Source organism: Ambystoma mexicanum, chromosome 10, assembly GCF_040938575.1.
Source record: "Ambystoma mexicanum isolate Mex_15411 chromosome 10, UKY_AmexF1_1, whole genome shotgun sequence".
Classification (NCBI taxonomy): Eukaryota; Metazoa; Chordata; class Amphibia; order Caudata; family Ambystomatidae; genus Ambystoma; species Ambystoma mexicanum.
In genome coordinates this window covers 1,595,216,969-1,595,237,748 of record NC_090932.1, presented here as the reverse complement: position 1 = coordinate 1,595,237,748, position 20,780 = coordinate 1,595,216,969, and the positions used below count along the sequence as shown (strand labels likewise).

General features: G+C 45.2%; 1 protein-coding gene across 2 annotated transcripts in view; it reads right to left on the bottom strand.

The window, feature by feature from the left end:
• Positions 1-20,780, bottom strand: part of PI4KA (phosphatidylinositol 4-kinase alpha) — a 2,470,135-nt gene that overhangs the window by 2,260,272 nt on the left and 189,083 nt on the right. For both annotated transcript variants that reach the window (XM_069619956.1, XM_069619957.1), the window contains exons 3-5: positions 14,827-14,920; positions 13,824-13,912; positions 13,574-13,646 (exon numbers count right to left, since the gene is read on the bottom strand). In XM_069619956.1, the coding sequence (XP_069476057.1) occupies positions 13,574-13,646; positions 13,824-13,912; positions 14,827-14,920 (256 nt within the window). The remainder of the gene's footprint in view (positions 1-13,573; positions 13,647-13,823; positions 13,913-14,826; positions 14,921-20,780) is intronic.

Below are 20,780 nucleotides of genomic sequence, written 5' to 3'. Positions count from 1 at the left end.
ATGATCTTGGAAGGAAGTCCATGCAGACAGAATATGTGTTCCAGAAAGATTCCAGCTAGTTCGGAGGAGGATGGTAGTTTACTAGAGGCGTAAAATGAGCCATATGAGTGAACAAGTCTATGGTAACCATGATAGTAGTGTATCCTCGAGATGGTGGTAGTTCCACAATGAAGTCTGTAGCAATGAATTCCCATGGCCTAGTTGGCAGTGTTGGTTGCAGTAGAAGACCCGCCGGTCTCTTGTTATCATGCTTATTTTGAGCACAGACAACGCAAGCTTGGACGTACTGCTGTACGTCAATCTTCATTTTAGGCCACCAGAACTGTCTCTGTATAAGACGGAGGGTATTGGTGATGCCACGATTCCCGGAGTGAAGTGTGTCATGACAGAGGTTTATTATTTTCTGTTGTAATTTCTGTGTAGGAATGAGCAGTGCATTGTCCTTGAATAAATATCCTTCCTTGGCTCTTAGATTCCATTGATTTTTCCTTGACATATCCTTCCACAACTCAGAGGATTGGGTTTGCGCTCGGATTTCTTCCAGGAGGTTGACTGCTTGAGCTACGAAGATCGTGGGGGAAAACATCTTAGGATATGCCTTATCTTCAGTGGTTATGTAGTCAGGACGTCGAGACAAGGCATCAGCAATCAGGTTATGTGATCCGGGGACATGAGTGATGTGGACCTGGTACTGGGCAAAAAAGTAGGCCCAACGCGCCTGACGACTATTTCTACATTCCAATGACTGTAGAATCTGAAGATTCCGATGGTCCGTACAGACTTGGACTGGATGTCTAGCTCCCAGAAGTAGATGCTGTCATTCAGTGAAGGCTTGGCGGATGGCTAACAATTCCTTTTCCAGGACGGAGTTGAGTGTTTCACTCGGAGTCAGGGTTCGTGAAAGATAAGATATGGGGTGTTCCAGCTTATCTTCTAATTTCTGTTTCAACACTGCTCCTATGGCGTAATTAGAGGCATCCGTTTCCACTAGAAATGGTTGGCTTATGTTGGGTTGGGCTAAGATAGGAGCTTGTGTAAACTCAGTCTTCAAATGCTGGAACACTGTATCTTGCTGTGTGGACCAGATAAAAGGGGTGTCCTTCTTTAAGAGAGCAACGATCGGTTGAACAGTCTCGGAAAAGGTGGATACGAACTTCCGGTAGAAATTGGCAAGCCCCAGGAAGGATTGTACTTGTTTCACGGACGTGGGAGCAGGCCACGCCAGAATGGCCTTTACCTTTGAAGGGTCCATACCGATTTCCCTCTGGGCTAAGGATAAATCCTAGGTAGTGAACAGAGGTAACGTGAAACAAGCAATTTTCGGGTTTGGCTAAGAGTTGGTGTTCACAGAGTCTTTGTAGTACTGCCTTTACGTTTTCTTCATGCTTTTGAGGGTCTTTGGAAAAGATCAATATGTCATCCAGATATACAATGACGAAGCATAAAACGTTGGAAGACTGCCGGGGCATTAGCTAGTCCAAAGGGCATGACCAGGTATTCGTAATGGCCAAAGGGTGTTCTAAAGGCGGTTTTCCACTAGTCTCCTTCCCGGATACGGATCAAACGATAGGCACCCCGGAGATCCAACTTGGTGAATATTACCGTGCCTCTTACGGCTTCCAGGAAATCCGAAATCAAGGGTAGTGGGTATTGGTCTTTGAGGGTGCATTGATTTAGGCCACGATAATCGAGGCAGGGTCTGAGTTCCTGGGTATCCTTTTTGGGAACAAAGAATAACGAAGCACCTGCTGGAGATTTTGAAGGTCTTATGGTGCCGATTTCAAGGTTGGTATCCAGGTATTCTTTGAGGGCCTTTTTCTCGGGTTCAGAAAGGATGAACATCCTGCCGAAGGTTATCACTGCTGAGTGTTCCGTTTCTATGGCGCAGTCTTCAGGCCTGTGTGGGGGTTAGGCCTGGACTATGGCAGTCGAAAACACATCAGCGTAACCTTGGTAGGCCTCAGGGACTTGTATGATATTGGAAACCTTGAGCGGTGTTTCTTGGTCTTTATGCGGTTCCTTAGGGGGTGTTAATGAAGGTTCCAGGAATAGACAGTGAGACATACAAAACTCTGAGCCTAGGAATAGTGATCCTGCTGTCCAGTTGATATACAGATTGTGTTTTTGTAACCACGGCATACACAATACCATGGAGTAGTGGGCTGACTTAATGATGTCGAACCTAATCAGCTCTTTATGGTGATTTATTGAAAGCTGGATCTCCTTGGTCTGCAGGCTTATGGGCCCTGAAGTGAGGGGTCTTCCGTCGATGGCTTCCACAGGCTGCAAGGTACTTTGTGTCTCGTACGGAATCTGGTGACTAGCAACCCAATCATGATCAATGAAGATCCCCATAGCTCCGCAGTCTACCAAGGCCAAAATGGGATAGGTCTTGCTCTTGGAGGGTGATAGAAATGCCTGTAGTATGACCAATTTGTTTTGTTCAGTTCAAGGATGGAATTGATGTGGAGGAAACATCTCTCTCCCGAAGCTCTCCTCCATCTAGGATCAGGAGCTGGCGTTTCCCGAACGCCGAGAGGGGGGGGCTAGAGGACATTCCCTAACCAAATGTTTGTCCGAAGCACAATATATACACAACCCCGTATGAATCCTTCTCATCCTTTCTTGCGGGGATATGGGTCCACGGAAAGCTCCTATCTGCATGGGTTCTGGTTCTGTGACTGAGCCTGGGTTTGTGTCCGTTCTGACGGTGCTCTCAAAGGATACCTTGGAAGGATTTCCCCTGGATTTCTTCTTTTAAGCGTTTCTTTCCTGGATACGGAAGTCTGTTTGCATGGCAAGGTCCATTAGTGCCTGGAATGAGTTTGGTCGAGCCACTCTGGCCAACTCATCCTTAATCTCATCATTCAGTCCTCTCCTGAACAGGGTGAAACTCGCCTCAGAGGGCCAATCGGCTTCCTTGGCCAATTGCTTGAATCGGGTCACATAAGTGAGCATATCCTGGGAACCCTGCTGAAGGTCTAACATACGTCCCTGGGCACTATAGACCTGCTCAGGGCGATCAAACATTTTTAAGGGCCTGTATGAACCCATCATAGTCATCTAGGAGGGCATCGCCGGAGTTAACAAGCGGTGTAGCCCAGGTTGAGGCATTCCCAAAAAGGTGGGAAATTATGAAACCACCTTAGCCCTGCGAGTCGAAAAGTAATAAGGCTTAATTGTAAAGTGGACCAAACATGAATCCAGGAATCCACGAAGGGTTTTTGCCGACCCATCGTATTTGTCAACAATGCCGCCCAACAAGACGCTTTCTTTTGTGGCCGAATCCCAGGATAGGACCAATTGTTTGAGTGCAGCGTTTTCCACCTTTAGATTTTGGACCTCGGTTGATAGTTCTTGCATGCGACGCATCAGGTTCTGAACGGCAACTTCCATGTCGCTATCGAGTTCGGTCGAGTGGCGTCTCAAACTGTCAAGGAGTTCCCCCCTTCTCACCTGGGTCCGTTCTTTGCTGGAGTCCTTGGTCGCTGCCTTCTTGCAGACGGACCTGGTTTTGAACAAGGCTGCCCGAGTCTCTTCCGACTCCAGAGTGCGTTCAGTTTCCGGGACGCGGATCCAGGAATCCGGGAAACTAGGAAGAGTGCAACTAGCACACGAGTCCAGGAGATAGGAGGAAAGGAAGGGGCAAGGAACGGGTAGATAGACAGGTACAAGGAAACAATACTGCGAGCTACGGGATACACGTTGGATCGCTACTTTGCAATAGCATTGAGACGCGTGGAGCCACGGAAGGTGTGGTCTATTAATAGAATACGTTACGTCCAGCGCTGTGAGCGAGAAAGGGGTTTCATGCTGGACGACCATGTTGGGAGTATTATGGATTGCAAGCCCCGTTGTGACAAGGACCAGGAAGTCCAAAAGGGACGTGTTCTGTAGTTCATGACAGCAAGATGGCGGACGCTGTGTAACCAGGAAGCGGCCGAAGGCCAATGCAGAGCGGTGCATAGGTGCAGAAGAGGGCCGGATCCTGACTGGGGACAGTGGGAGCGGCACAGGAGAGCCAAACTACAGGCTCTACCAGGCGGTACAACTGGCGTGGCAGAAGGGAGGCCAGTGAACCGCTCGGAATGTGACTGGGAAACGAGGAGTGGAGTGCCCTGGTGCAGGCACCACTGGCCACAATAGAGGCTGAAGCAGTCACCTTCCTGATAGGCAATCTCGGAAAGACTCATTGTGGCCCCCCTGGATAGCTACTAGACCACCGAGAGAGGTGACAATTCTGAGAGGTAGAAAGGAGCCCATTTGGGGAGAAGCTAGGGATCTGGTGGGTGCCAGCAGTTGAGGCCAATGGGGTGGTCTATAAACAGACCCCATGGAATTCCAGAGCAGTGTACTCTAGGTTGACAGGCACTTAAGAGCCACAAGGCACTGACCAGCCTGCGTTTGGGCACAAACAAGTAGAGGCAGCATCCATGAAAGTGGTATGAACCACAGAGATCTTTCAGGCACTCCGAATTGCTATAGAGGACTCTGGGGGACCAAATTAACGTGTGCAACGGGCCCTCCTTGCTACCTCCAACCTGGGGGACAATATGGGACCGCTCTGCACGGCTCAAAAGTCATGGAGAACCAAGGGCATGCCAATAAAGGGAACGTGTCCGAGCTATTAGCTGCAAATCCCGGATATATCCTTGGTCAGGGTGGGTAAAACAGAGAAGCAGCTGACTCAATTTATTTTTGACGCTAACCCCCCAAAGAAGAAGAGCAGGGCTGCGAATATGGGCCAAGGGGAGCCTCCAGTGGAACAGCAGAGTGGGTCAACGGATCTTGTGGACATCAAACAAATCTTTGTATAACTCCAAGCTGCCATAACTGCTCTGGACTCCAAATTGGATTCCCTCACTTGCAAGGTCGACCATATGAAGGTTCAGTGGATAAACATGGTTAACGATTGAACGAGGCTGAGAACAGAATATCGGTAGTGGAGGATGGAGCAAATACATTGGCGGAAGAAATGGAACAGGTGAAAAAAAATACTAAAAAGGAGTTCACAGACAAACCGGATGACCGGGAATCGAGGTTGGAAAGAATAAGATCCGTATCGTGGGTGTCCCCGAAGCAAATAACACTGGGTCCCCACAGCAGTTTGTGGAGCACTGCTCCAAGACTTGCTAGGAGCAGAAGAATTCTTTCCATGGTTCCTTGCCGAAAGAGCACATTGTATCCCTGGACGGCGACCTCCTCCTGGAAGCATGCCAAGGCCTATTACAGCCAAATTGCTCAATTATAGGCACCAGGATACCATACTGCGTTTGGCGCGAGAGCAAGGGCAGCTGGTGTACGAGGGTGACCAAATAAGAAAATTTCCTGACTTCTCCGATAAAGTGAAAGCCTCGAGAAGAACATCCATTGAAGTCAAGCGAGCAATAAGGGCAAGGGGCCATTTCCTGCAAAGCTACTGGTGGAAAACAAAGGGAAAGCTATGTTCTTTTCGACACCAGATGAAGCCAGAGACTTCTTGGACACTACCACCTTACCCCACGAGCTCACCTAGGGAAAGAGAACTCGGATTACCATCCCGGGAACCTGTCTAAATGTTCTTGAACATTACATCCTTCCAGACAGGGGCTGCAATTAAGGTGGCTGGGGAGGGTGGTCTCTCTTTATCCTTGTTGTCACTCTTACAGCGCCAACATAATATATTAACAACGGAGGTGGAGCGGGCGCTTTGAGTTACCTGCCCGAATGAAGCATGTACTACATCAAGGATGGTGGAAGGATTTTTATCAGCAAGTTGAGGTTGCTGGTGGGGATAGGCAGGTAGGGTATGCTGACATTTTGCTTGGTGTGGTTTTGTTATTCAACAGCGAAAGTGACAGGCAAGTCTGGGTACATGAAAGAGAATAGGAAAGTGGCAAGAACACGTAGGGCAGAAAGTATGGACTTTCTGGAATGGGGCAAGAAACAATGGGAGTTGCATAGTGTACTGTCATGGACAGGCCCAACAGATGGGAACGAATGATGGATCAATTAGTACGTTTGTAAGTTGCAATACCGATAACTAAAGGGAAGGGGTGAATCTGATCACCTGGAATATTAGGGGTCTTAATTGTCCCTCAAAAGCACAAAGGGTCCTGGTGTATTTAACAGACACCATGTGGACATTGCATGTCTTCAGGAAATGCACCTGCTTAAAACCAACACAATGAAATGTGCAAACTTACAGGGCTGCCACCGATATTTGGCATCCAACTCTGCCTATTCCAGAGGGGTTTGTATTTTAATTCATAAATCCTTAGGTTTCCGTCTCATCGAGGTAGCTAATGATCCAGAAGGCAGAGCCTTTATAGTTATTGGTGTTATCCACAATTGCAAAGTTGCGTTGGTCCATTACTATGGACCAAATACTGACACACTCAATACTCTGGGATGGGTAGACCAGCATCTGATGAAATATGCTGATAAAATGATCATTTGAGCCAGGGATTTCAACGCAGTGTTGGACCACGGACTAGACAGAACTACTGGGACATCCAGGCCGATATCTAAAACTAAGCTGGAGCTGCTTTGTACAGCATATGGCTTGTCAGATGTTTGGAGAGACAGCACCAAAGGAGAGAAACGAGTAACATTTTGGTAGGCGTTGCACCAATCAGCTTCTCAAATTGATTATATCCTGGTATCCCATAAGGGTGGCGGTTGGATTTCAAGAAGTGAAATATTGGCACCATCACACCACGCCCCTGTCAGCCAATGCCTGGATATTCCGGGAAGGTTATTGGGCCGTCATAGTTGGATGTTTAAGAATGAAAGTCTCGTCGACACAGTATTTCGGGCAAGTATCCTAGAATGTGTGGACAACTTTTTTAAAGGAGAATAATGCATCTGTAGCCTCGCACACTGGCTCTGGGAGGCCTTTAAATGTGTTACTAGTGAATGTTTAGCTAAGGAAAGTGGTGTATTGAAAACTATTATAAAGGAAGTACAGGAAAGTGAAAGTGCGCTTAAGAATCTTGAGGCCGATATCACTAACATAGATGGCCCTAACAAACAGCTCAGGATACATGAGGAACTGAAACGGTTTAATGAGGAGGCGCAAAGAAAAGTCTCTAGGAAGGTAGGCTGTAGTTCCCCAAGACGGTGAGGGACAGAGACTCGGGAAGGTATTAGCATGGATGGCAAAGGCGAAGAATCCCAAAACACCCATTACCGCTATCTAGGATAACACTGGAGGAGTATGATGCACTGATGGTGAGATTACTCAAGCAATGTGGGAATTCTACACACATTTATACTTATCGGTCCTCCAGGCGTCGCAATCACACACTGATGGATTTCTAGACCAGGTGGCACTGTACTGGTTCAGTCAGGAGGAGAGGGAGTGGCTCTCTAGCCCCATTACCTTGCAGGAGGTGCAACAGGCAATTCAGGCGCTTCCCTCCGAGAAGGCGCGCCTCTACCTGATGGTCTTATCGCTGATTTCTATAAGACACACTCAGCGAGTTTGGCTCTGCATCTACTAAAGGTGTACCATCAGGCCCTTGAAGAGGGGATGCTCCCAGCAGCAAAGAGAGGCAGTGGGGACCATGCTGTTAAAGCGAGGCAAATATCCCACTGAGTGTTCAGCTTACCGGCCCATTACCCTTATCAACATAAATAAGATCCTGGCCAGGGTATATGCCCAGTAGATAGACATCATACGGGCTTAGACACATTTGGCCTGATGTCAGCAGTAGATCAGAGTATTCCTGTGGTAGCCGCCTTTGCTAGATACAGAGAAGGCCTTCGACTCTGGAGTGGCTGTTTCTTTTTACTGTACTAAGAAGGATGGGGGTTGGGAAGGATCCAGTGACACGAATGTGGGTAAATGGACGGCTGTCAGACAAGGTATCAATGGGCAGAGGCATGCAACAGGGGTGCCCCCTTTCCCCTCTTCTTTTTGCCTTGGCAATTCAGCCACCGTCAGAATGAATCGTAGGGCGATATATACAAAGGGAAATACAACTCTACACACTGTAAGGAATCAAGAGTAAGATTTGGACACGGAGGCATGTTAGATGTTTGTTACAGACTTTTATTGTCAAAATAATAAGAGGTGTTGGGAAAATCCTGTCTATTCCCAACTCTAAGAGGGGTGTCCCAGTGTCAACAAAACAGACCCTTACATGCTAAATTAGGGTGAAAAAGGGAATTTCTCTGAACTATAAACTTATTGAAGTTTCAAACAAAGTTCTAAAGTGCAGAAACAAAAAGGAATAATGGTCGGGGTTCCCCCTTCCCCTAGATTTCTTCTGGTTTCTCACAATTTGTCTGGCACTTTCAGTCAAGTCAATAATGTTCCAATGTTTCACAAGGAGATGACTCTCTCCCTGAATATTCCTTTTTATCCACTTTGTTATCTCACAGTTTAAAGGGGGGGGGGGGGGGGGGGGAGGGAGGGAACAATTCCACCTTTGACTTCTTTTAGTCTTCACCAATTCAATGGTCTCCTCAGTTTCCATTCCATGTCACAGTTCTTCGAGATATTTACTTGCACTCTCTCTCTTTAGCTGGTTTCTCTCTCAAGGGGAACGGCTTCCCCTTTTGTCACTATTCCACAACTTCCGTTTTTTTTCCAGAATTATCTTCTTACCCCTGGCTTACTCTCCCAGCCAAGGCTTCGCTGCATTGTTAAGTATCTTGTTTCTTTTATCACTCAAAGGGTTAAGGCTTCTCCCTAGCTGTATCAACTGCTATGGTTTCTTGAATCCATCTCCTCTCTCTGGTGTATATACTCTCCTACCAGGGTATTGTATTTTATCCTTTGTGAGAAACCTACGGGTATTCCCCCATGTAGACCCTGAAAAACCTTTTCAGGTGGCCATGGGAGGGCCGTCGCTTTCAGATCCCAACCCTGGTGGTGGACGAGCGAGGATCACCTGGGTAGGGGGGTCCGTGGTTATGATCATGGAAATACCCCAGGTGAGACACGGTATCCCAACAGTATAATAGGCAAGGAAAAAGAAGTCCCTTATGAAGCGGCACAAAGCTGAGAAAATGAAAGAAAAGAAAACTAGTAAAGAAATTGAGAGGAAAGTAACAAGATTGAGAGAAAGTGAGAGAAAAGTCAGAAAGCAGAGTGCGCAAGGAACGCGAAGGAAAAGGACTATAATAAAAGAGGGCATGAGCAACCCGAAAAGAGAGCGAAAGGGTGCAAGCGACCCGGCAAAATGGAAAACGTGCTAGTGTGTCAGATCCCCAGGTAATAGGAGGTTATAGTCTAGGTATTCCTTGTTGGCATTAGGCGGTTGTAGTAGTTATAGCAGCTGGGGGGATGGGGGGGCTGCGAATGCAATTTTCCTTAACAATGCTCTCAGCCAGCTACTATTGTCCCAGTGCAAGATGGAGTGTTTCCTGCACAGCAGTGATTGGTTCCGAAACTATTGTGATGCAGTTTGGAACCTCAGGAGCGGTTCTAAACTGCCTTTCATTCAAGATCAGTTTAAGAGAGGTTGCAGCGTTTAAGAGCTCCAGATAAAGCATTGAGAAACCAGAGAAAAATCACACATCCTTCAAGAAAATCACCAGAAAGTGCCAGTGAACTAGATACAGATAAGTGACTGAAGTGAAATGAGAACTGTGCTCAATGAAACTGTCTTTAAAGCAATAATACGGAATGGAAGCTGCATGTACAGTAATGCAAAGAATGTTAGTTGAAGAAGAGACTGGAAGACGTTTATCAGCATTTGAGTTAAGTTAAATTTCAAGTTTTTGAACTGTAAATTATTTCTAAGTATAGATTTGGATGTTCCTACACACGCTCCGGCATCTGTAGTGAACGTGTATTTATCGAGAAGGCCTTGCATGTGTGGAAAGTAAACATTTCAATGTTCTTTCGTTACGAGCGCATCAGGCACTTAGTCGCGTTTGAGGAAAGCACCCAGCAACGTGAGCAAGGGTGACAGAGGAAGTGAAGAAAAGCTGTGTCAAGCATTCCTTTTGACAGCCGAGCTGCGCAGAAGGAAAAGACCAGCAGAGGCCGGCAAAGTGTAAACGAGGTAACCGATTGGGAAGAAGCTGAAGTCAGCATAAACCAGGCGCGGAGTGCCAGCAGTGAGTTTTCATGCCTGCGCAAATTTATTGAAAATATGCCAGGTGAAGCATGGCAATGCACTCAGTATGAGAGACTTTTGGATTGAGTTTCCGGTCAGAGAAAATTCAAGTAAAACAATCGTATTGACCAAAGAATATGGTAGTAAGAAATTAGAAGTAAGTTAGGAAAAGAAAACTAAAGAAAGAACTCTTATCTTGAAGAGCAGAAATATTTAAGTGTGAAATAGAGTATTTATATTTCCCAAGTGAGCAACCCATAAGCAAAAATGATTAAGTAAGCAGCAATGAGTAGCAGCAGCAGAGGGCAAAGTTGCAGCTATACAAGAACAGTTATCATTTTCATTGAGTTGCCTCCAGACTTATGGCTGAGGCAGTCAGGTAATCAGTGGGTTAAGAGAGAACATTTCTTATTTTAAAGTGCTAAAGTACATTTAGTTGGATGCTTAACCAGTGATGTATTTATTGCAGATTTCGAAGGGTATCGGAGGAATCCTGACCATTTGTTATTTTATCCACTTCCCCTTTCCCCTGGTCTGGTTTACTCATTCATTTTTGTAATGGACTGCTTGGCGAACTGGTTTGGGGGTCTCGAGGACTATTCGTCTGCTTCTGCAGAATTTCGGCACTGGGACCTGATACAGTGGGCACGAAGAGGCAAAGAATGTGCGAGCGTGCACAGGAAAGCAAGAAGGAAGGTGCCAGTGGGCAGAAAGAGGTTAAGAAAGTGCAAGTGTGCAGGCAAAAGAAAGAGGTGCCAGTTGGTACAAGAAGCAACGCCAAGAAAACAGAGGGGAACAAGAATGGATGCAGAAAGTCCCTGAAGGAAAAAGAAGAGCAGGAAAAATAAAACAGAGGGTTGAAGGCTCAGAGTGGTTGCAATTAGGAGGAAAAAATAACCTGGCGTTTTCGAAAGCCTCTGATGCGAACCCTTTGAGAGAACTGTATAAAAAAAAATAGGTACATCCTGACACACTGAACTTGTGTTTTCCTTTAAGCTCAAGAGGGGCCTAAGCTGGGGAAGGGAATCCAGAGAGGTCCAAGAAGTGTACTTGTGTTTGAACTTGAAAGAGGCCCGAGCTTGGGGAAGGGAATCCTGAGAGGCCTATCAAAGTGGAATCTTGACTATCTTGGGCTACTGAAGGAACTTAAGCTTGGGGAAGGGAACCCTGACCCATTAAAGAGATTTATATTGTTTGGACTATGGAGAAGGTCCTATGAACAATCCCTTTTGATTGAATGCATCCTTCTGACGCTGTCCAACCTACCATTGGTGAGAAGACCACCTGAAACCAATCCTGGTTTCCTAGTTTTGTTGAACCTCCACCTTTTGCTTTTGAAAGTCGTCCTAACATATTTTTTATCAAAGAGTGAGGGAAAGCATAGGTTTAGATAAAGAAGTATTTTTACTTTGGACTTCTTGACTTTGATGGCCCTTAGAAACATCAGTTAAGGGAACCATCCCTTTAGCGTTAGGGCCAGTTAGGCATTACATCAACCCAAGAACTTGTAGATATTACGGTTTTGGAAAGTTACGCTTTGAGTCTGTGTCTCTCTTGATACCATACCTGTTTCCCACCTTACAAAGGGGTATGGGTCCTCCCTTTGATCAATGTTCCACACTTTCAAGGTAGGATTTTTAACCCCTTTGCTCACTTCAGTTCGCCTACCAGAAAGACAGGGAAACGCTGCAGAACCATCACAGACCGTTTAACCCGCGGGAAATGCAGAGAACAGGAGAATAGCCCCAAGACAGCCGCAAGGCACCTGTAGGCACCCATAGGAGGGTTGGAGGACCAGAAATGCTGTTAGGGACCCCGAGAGGCAGAAAGACAAAACTGTAAGGATCTGGGAGCCACATGTGAAATTGAGTGGCAGTACCTGGGAGGTTAGTGCACCAGGTCTGCAACATTGCCATGGAAGGGAAACAAGGGTCTGGGACCCACCTGTGAAACTGAGGTGCATCCAGATCGATCTTGCTCGTGGCAGTACCTGGAGGTTAGTTCACCAGGTCTGCTAGATTGCCAGAGAAGGGAAATAAGGGTCTGGGACCGACATGGGAAACAGAGTTGTATCCAGAGACATCTACCTCGTGGCGGTACATGGGAGGTTGGTACACAAGGGCTGCCAGATACCGGTTTGCTTGAAGTTGTGTTATGAAAAAAGTACCTGGCAGTAGAGTGAACCAGGGTTTTGTCAGAACACTGGGAGAGAAACCAAGTGAGGAGAGTTCCTCTTAATATTGTGAAACTTGAGAAGACTGTCGCATTGGAAACCTTGTGAAAGACAAAGAGATGAGGGGGCATCCTCTTAACATTGTTGAACGCTCAAGAAGCCACGGGAAGGGAATCATTCCACCTGCTGCTTGAGAGTCCTGTCTAACACCAAGAGAAGGGGACATTCTCTTGAACTGTGGTGAATGACATGAGTTGGAACTTTGTTTAGCACTTGTTTGGAACTTTGTGTTTTTTCACCAGGAAACCTTGCACCATTTGAGATCTTTGATTTGCCCTTTTTGATGAAGACTCAATCTGGGGTAGGGTACCAAAAGCTCAGGAAAGAATCCCTTGAAGCATAGAAACTGGGAGTCGTCGTCCAGGAAAAGGGAGCCATTCTCCTCGACCAAGACCATTGGCATATTAGTTAGTTTAAAAATAAGGGTTGGAAACAGGATTTGACACAGGACGAAGGAAGTTTTATTTCTTGGACATTGTAACAGTTTCCTTCATTTTGTTTGAGACAGGGAAACCGCTTTTAATTTTTCGGAGTGATACGTTTTCCATTTTATGTTCATTAAATCAATGTTTATGCCAACACACGTGACCTTCCTGTCTCTGAGCCCTTACAACTGTCACGAATGGAATCGGACTACAGAAACTTGGTACCCGTCAATGCACGGACCAGAGACATATGGGACCCATGCAAACATTATTTACTAACAAGGGTGCAATCTGGCTCTGGTTGTTTAAACTGTGATTCCAATAGTGCATGAAAATGTATGATTTATTGGAATGGTATACTGTCGAACTGTCATTGCCCAAAGGAGTTGGGAACCCATCTGCTTGTTTTTATTATAAAATAATAAAGTGAATGGAAAAGAAAACACATCTTGGTTACTCTAATATTTCCCTGTAGTTAGCTCAACTTGGTTGGCTTTCTGTTGGTGCACATTCCCAGTTTCATTTTCTAGGTCTTGCTTTTGTTTCAATTGTGAAGCACTTTAGATAAGTTTTTAATTAAAGCCAAATAATTTAAAAAAGACGTGCAAGCAAAACAGCAGCACGTTTTGTGAAGTAGATTTGCACATTACTGAATAAACATATGCACCTTCATTTTAAACCTTTCATGATCGGACACAGTCGCTATTTTTACAATGGGGCCTTCTGCCACTGTACATGTGACCAAGGCATCTCACAATCAGTCAATGCTACAATGTTTTAAAAATAGTCACATTTTTTGGTCCTCAAGAAGCAAGTTCCAGGGCACTTAAATATGCAATATACAGATATCATGCTGTGGGTACCTTTGTCCTGAGTCTGCGGAGACTGGCACATCCCAAGAAGAAATTGCATCACATCAAGAACCCCCTCCAGGATCTGAGACAAGATTAACATTGCATCAGCTTGGAAAAGAGTTCACAGGATGGAAACATACATATAGCAGCAGTAGGATAGGGGGACATATGAACATTTGAAAAAAAGGAAACCACCACCTTGACAAGGGCTTCCCTCAGACCGATGCCAGCACAGCATATCCAAGATTGCTTCACGTACCTGTGCACGGAAAACAGGATCCCTGTGCGCAACATCTGACAGCAGGGTCACCAGGCAAAAACTGAAGGTTTCAGACACAGGCAGCACACCTGGAGAGAGGATAATGATAATGCCAGCATAGCATACAATGAACAGATTTCATGAACATGACAGTTTTCATAACAATATTCCTTTATCCAAGTTTTTGCAACAACCAACACAATATAACCATGTGTATCGCCATGCTAGGCTACAATTATCACCGAAAGCGTTAATGCAACTATTGTTATGAGGCAGCATCAAGGTAGTGTGACCCTTCCTCCTGGTTTAACAGTGGACTCACTTCTAACTGCATTGCAGCACCATTTTCGAATCGCCCTTTCATGCAAGATTAAAAAAAGGAGCAACAGTGGGTACTCTATGGAATAGCAAAATATAAGCAAAAACAGATTCACGGGAAAAGAGCACATTCCTTGGTGTTGTAAAGTAAGCAGAAGAACCAACTGAGCCCTGGTCCTCACAAACAGCTACAGTACACATTCTTTTTTGAACAAACCCATTTGGAGAAGAACAGAAGGCCCGGAGCAAGAAGGAGGAAATCCTGCTCACTTAACAAGGAGGCAATTTCCAATTGTGTGTCCGTATTAACAAGCATTTAAGGGACATGGCTGCTCCACAGAATAAAAGTAAAACGAGCACATTTAACTTTTGCACTTAACTTGTCTTGTACTGCTCTTGCAAGTCCTATAACCATTTAAAGGCATAGAGGGAAATAGAGAAGAATGCTTCCTAACGGTTTAGATAGAGAGGGTTTACTTTCACATGGGCACCCATTTACATCATAGGGCCTCGGTTGAAAGAGAACAGATTGTCAATGATATTCAAATCAGGGACACCATGCAAGATTCTGGAAGTGGGCGGGAGCGGGGGCTGGTGGGAGACAGTGGGGGGGAGGCGGGTGGGGGTGTCGTTTGACAGGGTAAATAAAGCGGAGTACAATGCACAAACCCAAGGTTGAGCTCACCTCTGGCTTTTCGTGACATGCTCTCTTCGATCCATTGCACCTTGGGGAGTCCTTTCAGAAGTCGCAAGAGGTAAGGAACCATGCCCTCTTTGTGCTAGAAACATGGAGAATACAGATTAGAAATGGATTTTTGGGGGTTCATAAAAACAGCAATGAGTGGCATGCAAACAAATCAGATGGAGAAATACATTCACTAGCCAGAATAAAGGGTTATATGTGATTTTACTGACCCAAATTCCATAGTAGTACATTTCATTGTGACCATAATACCAAAAACACTGAATCATATTTATTTTGTAAAATTTGTGGGCAACCCTGAAGCCCCGTTTTTCTACCCTTATAACGCCACCCCAACCCCATCCGAACACATTTTAACCCCTTACCCCACAACCTCATATATATTTAATATTTTCTGTGGTTTTCTTTAGTGTTATGTACTTTAGTGAAATGTACCACTCTGTTTTGTTTTCGGTAAAATGACTGGGTACCTAATAAAGCAGGAAAAAAAAGCTGTCTAGTGGGTTGACTATGCTACCCACCAGACACTGAAAGCAAAGCAATGGCAAAACAAAAGCTCCATTATTACAGTAAAGAAAAGACGAACATTTGATATAAGAACGAAGGGCATATTTTCAGCTCACCATTAAAATCAAGCAAGAAGAAGATATTTTTGTGTCAATCAGACATAAAATACATATACAATGATCATGTTTTGGATGCAAAATCAGGACTTTCTCACTAAAAGTAAGGACAGTTTACAATCTTCGGTCTAAAAACTCTTAAGAGGACCTCTACTCAAACCCTCCCAGTTTTTTGCAACTGTTCGCCAAGTTATTTTTTTTATTGTGAAATGTGCCACAATAATTGGGAAATGCTGCATTTCATCCGCAAAGCGCTCACATTTCCCAGTCATAAGGAGGAAGAAGTTGGGCCTTTCAATATTGCAACATGCATATATATAGTGCTGAGAAAACAATTGTGAAACTTAGGGTTTTCACATACCACAAACCTTCAATGTTATTAGATTTCAAACTGAGTCCTAATAAACAAGATAACCAAATTAAACAGGCGACACAAACGCATTATACTTTAACACTTAATTATCCTCAAATAAATTATCATTCAATAATCATACGTATAAAAGTATGTGAATCCTTAGATTTAGTGCCTGATTGCAACAAATTAAGCAGCAGTGTCTTCATGTAAGCCCTGCATACAACTGTTGGTCAGCCTCTCTGTTAGGAGGATTTTATGGCAAGACCCAGAAGGGAGTTTTACGATTTTTAATTTCAACTTTCAGCAAGAAAGGTGGCAGGGTCAGGGTCCTGAAGGGGGGCAGGGGAGAGACTGGGACCCCTCGCCCTTGGACAGGAGGCTCACCAGGACAAAAGCCTGAGACAGCGCTGTTTAAGAGTCAAGGAGTGGGAGTTGAACATGCCCCCCCCCACCTGCTGCCCAGGTCTCTGAAATCCCCTCTGCCCCTCCATGTGCCACCAATGTCACCACTGGTACCCCCTCATTGTCTTCCAAAACCTGCCAGTGCATTTGGTGGTCATGTCTCTCACTTTTCTGTTGCAGGACTCCTCTCCCACAATCCAACAGCAAGCACCCAAGAAAATCCAGACCAGAGACAGGGGAGCAGAATCAAACACTGCCAGAGAACAAACTGAGAATCTCAGATCTATGAAGATTATTTGCAATTATTTTGCAGAATTTCTTTGGCTGTTTTTACTACAAAAATCAGGGGTCTGCCCCCACCCCCTGGTTCTCTCCCACATGTTACACCCCTCACCCCCTTGGTTGCAAGCACCTGGTCATATAATAGCAGTGCTTGGCAAATGCCTAATACTTCTACAGAAGCCAAAACTGTTTGCTTTGCCGATGATTGTTTTTTTGTTTAAACACGACTTTAGTGAAGAACACGCATAGTTCTTAAAAATCGAGTGGCTGAAGGCAGACCTGGTGAGAATTATTAATTGACATAAAAAAACCTACAGCATATTACAAATGAATACACAAGTCGTCTTTTTCTCAAGAGGATTGAATATATTAGATTGCTACTCTTGACTACCCAACAACCTATGAAACTCAATTGATGGATGTATAATCTACTGATCATGCGCATGTGAAAAGGGGCGTCATTTTTGTTTGTGGGCTGTGGGGCAGCCCTCATACATCCAACATAGCAGCAGATCAACTAATTCACACATACACGAGCGCAGAAAAACAGAGCTCAACCCCACACTCTGACAGCTCAAAATGCAGTTGATCTTCAGACTTGTTAGGCATACAAGTCCAAGGAAGGAAGTTGTCCGGTCTGGATTCCCCTGTCGAGTAGATGAGGTTCGAGCAGCAGCGGTTACTCAGCAGTCACTGGCGGTTGCTGGAGTTGGTGCCAGATGCCCTTCTTCTGATTCTTTTTTCTATTGGTCGACTATCATTTCTGCTCCAGGACCCTCGACTTTTATGCAGGAAAACCATCGGGATTCACCAATCACCATTCAAGCCTTTATGCTAATCTGGGGGCTGGCTTGTCCAAAAGGACAGCCAGCCACCCAGTTCAAACTGGAACCAGGCACAAACACCGCAGGACAAAAACCAGGGGAGTTTCGGTCACCTCCCCCACTTCCTGTTCTTTCAGGCACACAGAGAGCCTTGGTGGGCTTTCGCAAGGAAGACCGCCTAAGACAAAAGACGTAGCAGGACCTCCCCCACCCAAGTAAGTAGATGAAGGCTCAAGAAACGACAAGTCATCAAGAGTTGATGAAAAGAAAGTACAGTCGCCGTTTTAGGTCAATTTTGACCCATGTGTCCCTTACTGGAGCTGGGATAGCAGCCTGCGTGTAAAGTTCATAAATAGTCGCTAGAAATCGTTCATAACCAGCCACTCAGATGAACATGTCACTGTAACTTGAAAGTTACAGGAGTAGTGGAAAAAGAAATTACATTGTATCGCCTCAGCATTCACATAAGGTGGGGAGTGTGCCTATTCCACAATATCAAAGTCAGGTAAGGTAAAAGGTATCCCCCTGTCCTTGGTAATATTTGTTAACACAAGGGAAATAAAAAGGGCAGAAAGTGCTGTGTACCACAATAATAAATTGCAGAGGCCTTAAAAGTTAGAAGAAAGCAGGATCCCAAAAGGTACAATACAAAGGGTTGAAAAGGGTTCCCAAAGGTAGACTGGGTGAGTGTGGAAAAAGGATCCCACTCACTCAGGAAAACGGGTACAAATCCAAGAGTCCAGCAAAAAGCCCTGTGGGACTGGGATGGGTCAGAAATGTGAAACAGACACAAAAAGGTATAGTTTTCTCAATGTTTGCCAGTTGTTAAAATACAAAAGGGGTGAGATAAACACATATCCTAACCAGAATGTACCCACCTAGCAAACTAATACTAAAGAAAGATGACCTAGTGTGCAAAAAGCATCTGACCCTTACACTAATATAACAAAGGTGTACAAGGAATATTTGGCCGTCTTAAGTTCCACACACAAATGCAAACAATCAAACTTCTAGTTTTTAGAAAGTACTCCTTGTGACAAGGGCTAGGCTCCCTGACCCTGGATCAATTCAGGAATACCCTTGGAAACATTCTGATTCAACGAAGTTCTGTTCAGTTCAACACAAAAGGTCTTTTCCATCCACTGCGTCCTTGCACTAGTTAAAGTAAATGTCTCTTTCACAAAGGCTTGTTCACAAACCAAAGCAGTTCTTTTTCTCCACACAATGTCGTTCTCAGGATTCAAAGCAAATATTAGCATATCACAATTATTCTTCCAATGGAATGCTTTTGCCAGGATAGCATAGCAACTACTTTTGGTGATGCCATAGTTTGTCAAAATGATATAATTACCAATGTCTCTCCACAACTCCTTTTTCACGTACATTTCTTCAAATCAACTGTTTCTTTCCTGGTCTAGTAGCCTGCCAGGAATAACTACTAGTCTTCTCTTTCCTGTTTCACTCTCCTTTCAGGAAGAAAACTCCTACTACTACAGTTGGTCGTTTCTTTTAGTGGCACTATGGGTTACAGATTAACCCAAACTGTGTCTCAGAAAAGGAGAATTGCGCCCTTGTTGCTCTTTATCTCTTTGTTATAGTGTCTGCGCTGGTGGCAATGTGGGTTACAGGTTTCCCCAAGTTGACATCTCATGAATGGAGAATTGCGCCATTTTTTGCTAATTAAGGGGTTTAATTAGGCAGTCATTTAACTCTCTTTGCCTTCCCCTCTTTATTTCACTTTGCTCTCGGACCCCGTGGCTTAACTGCGGGAGCCGTAAATGCTACGAACCGCCCCGGTGCCCTGTGTTCTCTTCGGAGGATCACTGGTTACTGTTGGCAGCCTCAGCGTCCTCTGTGCTGCACAGCACAACGGTTCTTCTCTTCAGCGTTATCGGGTGCTGCTTCAGTTCTCTCGTCAACTGGGTCTCTCTCTCTAGGGGCTACTGCTGATCCACTCTCCGCGACCACGGCTCTCCCGATCTCCAATTCTCCTCATAGACACTGTCACATACGCTTCCTCACTTTTCTTTGAGGAAACGCTCTGTACACAAGCCACAGCTTGGAAGAGTGAGGACTTTGGTCTACTTTGGTGAACTGGATGTTATCAGAGTTAGGAGATGTTATATGAGCATTGTGTGATTTAATATTAGGGCTAAGACATTTACCCAAGACAGAATCATGGCCATTAGAAGATGTCAAATCTAATTCAGGAACTCCCAAGGTATACAACGTATTCAGGTTAGGTGACTTGTCACAGAAGGTTCCTTGGGTTTCCTTATGAGAGGGACTTGTGCAATGACAGCATTCATCGGATATTTGGGAATCACAGAACACCCATATACACAAGAAGTGAGCCATCTACTCCCATGTAATCCTCCCACCTGACACCACCCCCAGGAATAGGATCAGGTAGCGTCTGCCTTCCCCTAGCCACATGGGAGGAGACCTTAGGCTGGGGTTCAGGGATGTCTTTGCACGATTCATCACGGGACTCACAAGTGGGGAGAATTACACACAGAAAATAAATTCTACTTTACAGTCCCATACGGAGATGAGGAGAGGATTCAGCCAAAACTAAAACAGATGGTCAGAACAGGTCTCTGCACAGAAGTTCCAAAAGACCTACATGGAAGTGTTAGCCTCAGGCACCGTCTAGCACATAGACACTCGTTAGATGTGGGGACAGAAATCATCAGTGGAGATTATCAAGGGGAAGTGAGAATCATTCTCTTCAACTTGGGGAACCACACCCATGTAATCAGAGCAGGCCAAACCATTCCCCAACTAGTGCAGGAAAGGATTCTGGTCCCGGAGATGGAGGCCCGTGTTACGACTCTAACTTCACTCTTGTTTCTGCCACTTGGGGGCCTGATTTGGGTTTTATTCCCTATTGGACTTTAATTCCGAACCTTACGAGGCAGTGCTGTGGTGATCTGGGAGCTCTAAATTCCTATTCCCCTTTCACTTCCCATTCCGGATCCATTCTAGGTCTTTGGCAGCCAGTATGCTGCTTTAATAAAAAGACTATGCTTCACAGAATGCCTGGTCCACTGCTTCATCTCCTCCCTTGCAGGATACGGTTGGCTGGAGGATGAGGACCACCTGTGGGCTGGCAGGTGCTACCAAACGGCACACCTGAGGCGTGCGATTGTTAGCCAGCTTTAAAATTCTCAGTTTGCTTCAGTTCAGTGCTGGTTGCAGTGTTGCAGTGTTCACGTTTGTTACATTTCCCTTGTTCCTGGTTATTATGCTCTGTGTCTAGTTCCTAGTTTCTTAGTTCTTGTTGCTGGATCCTGACTTTAGTGTGCTTATTTTTTTTGTATTTTATGCAACCTGGATTCCCTTTTCTCTCTTCCTCTGTGTTGTGGTCAGTACTGTCCAGTGCTTTCCTTTTACTGTGCAGCCCAGTTTGTCTATGTTCTTTATTCCTTTGACCTTGCCCTGTTCTGC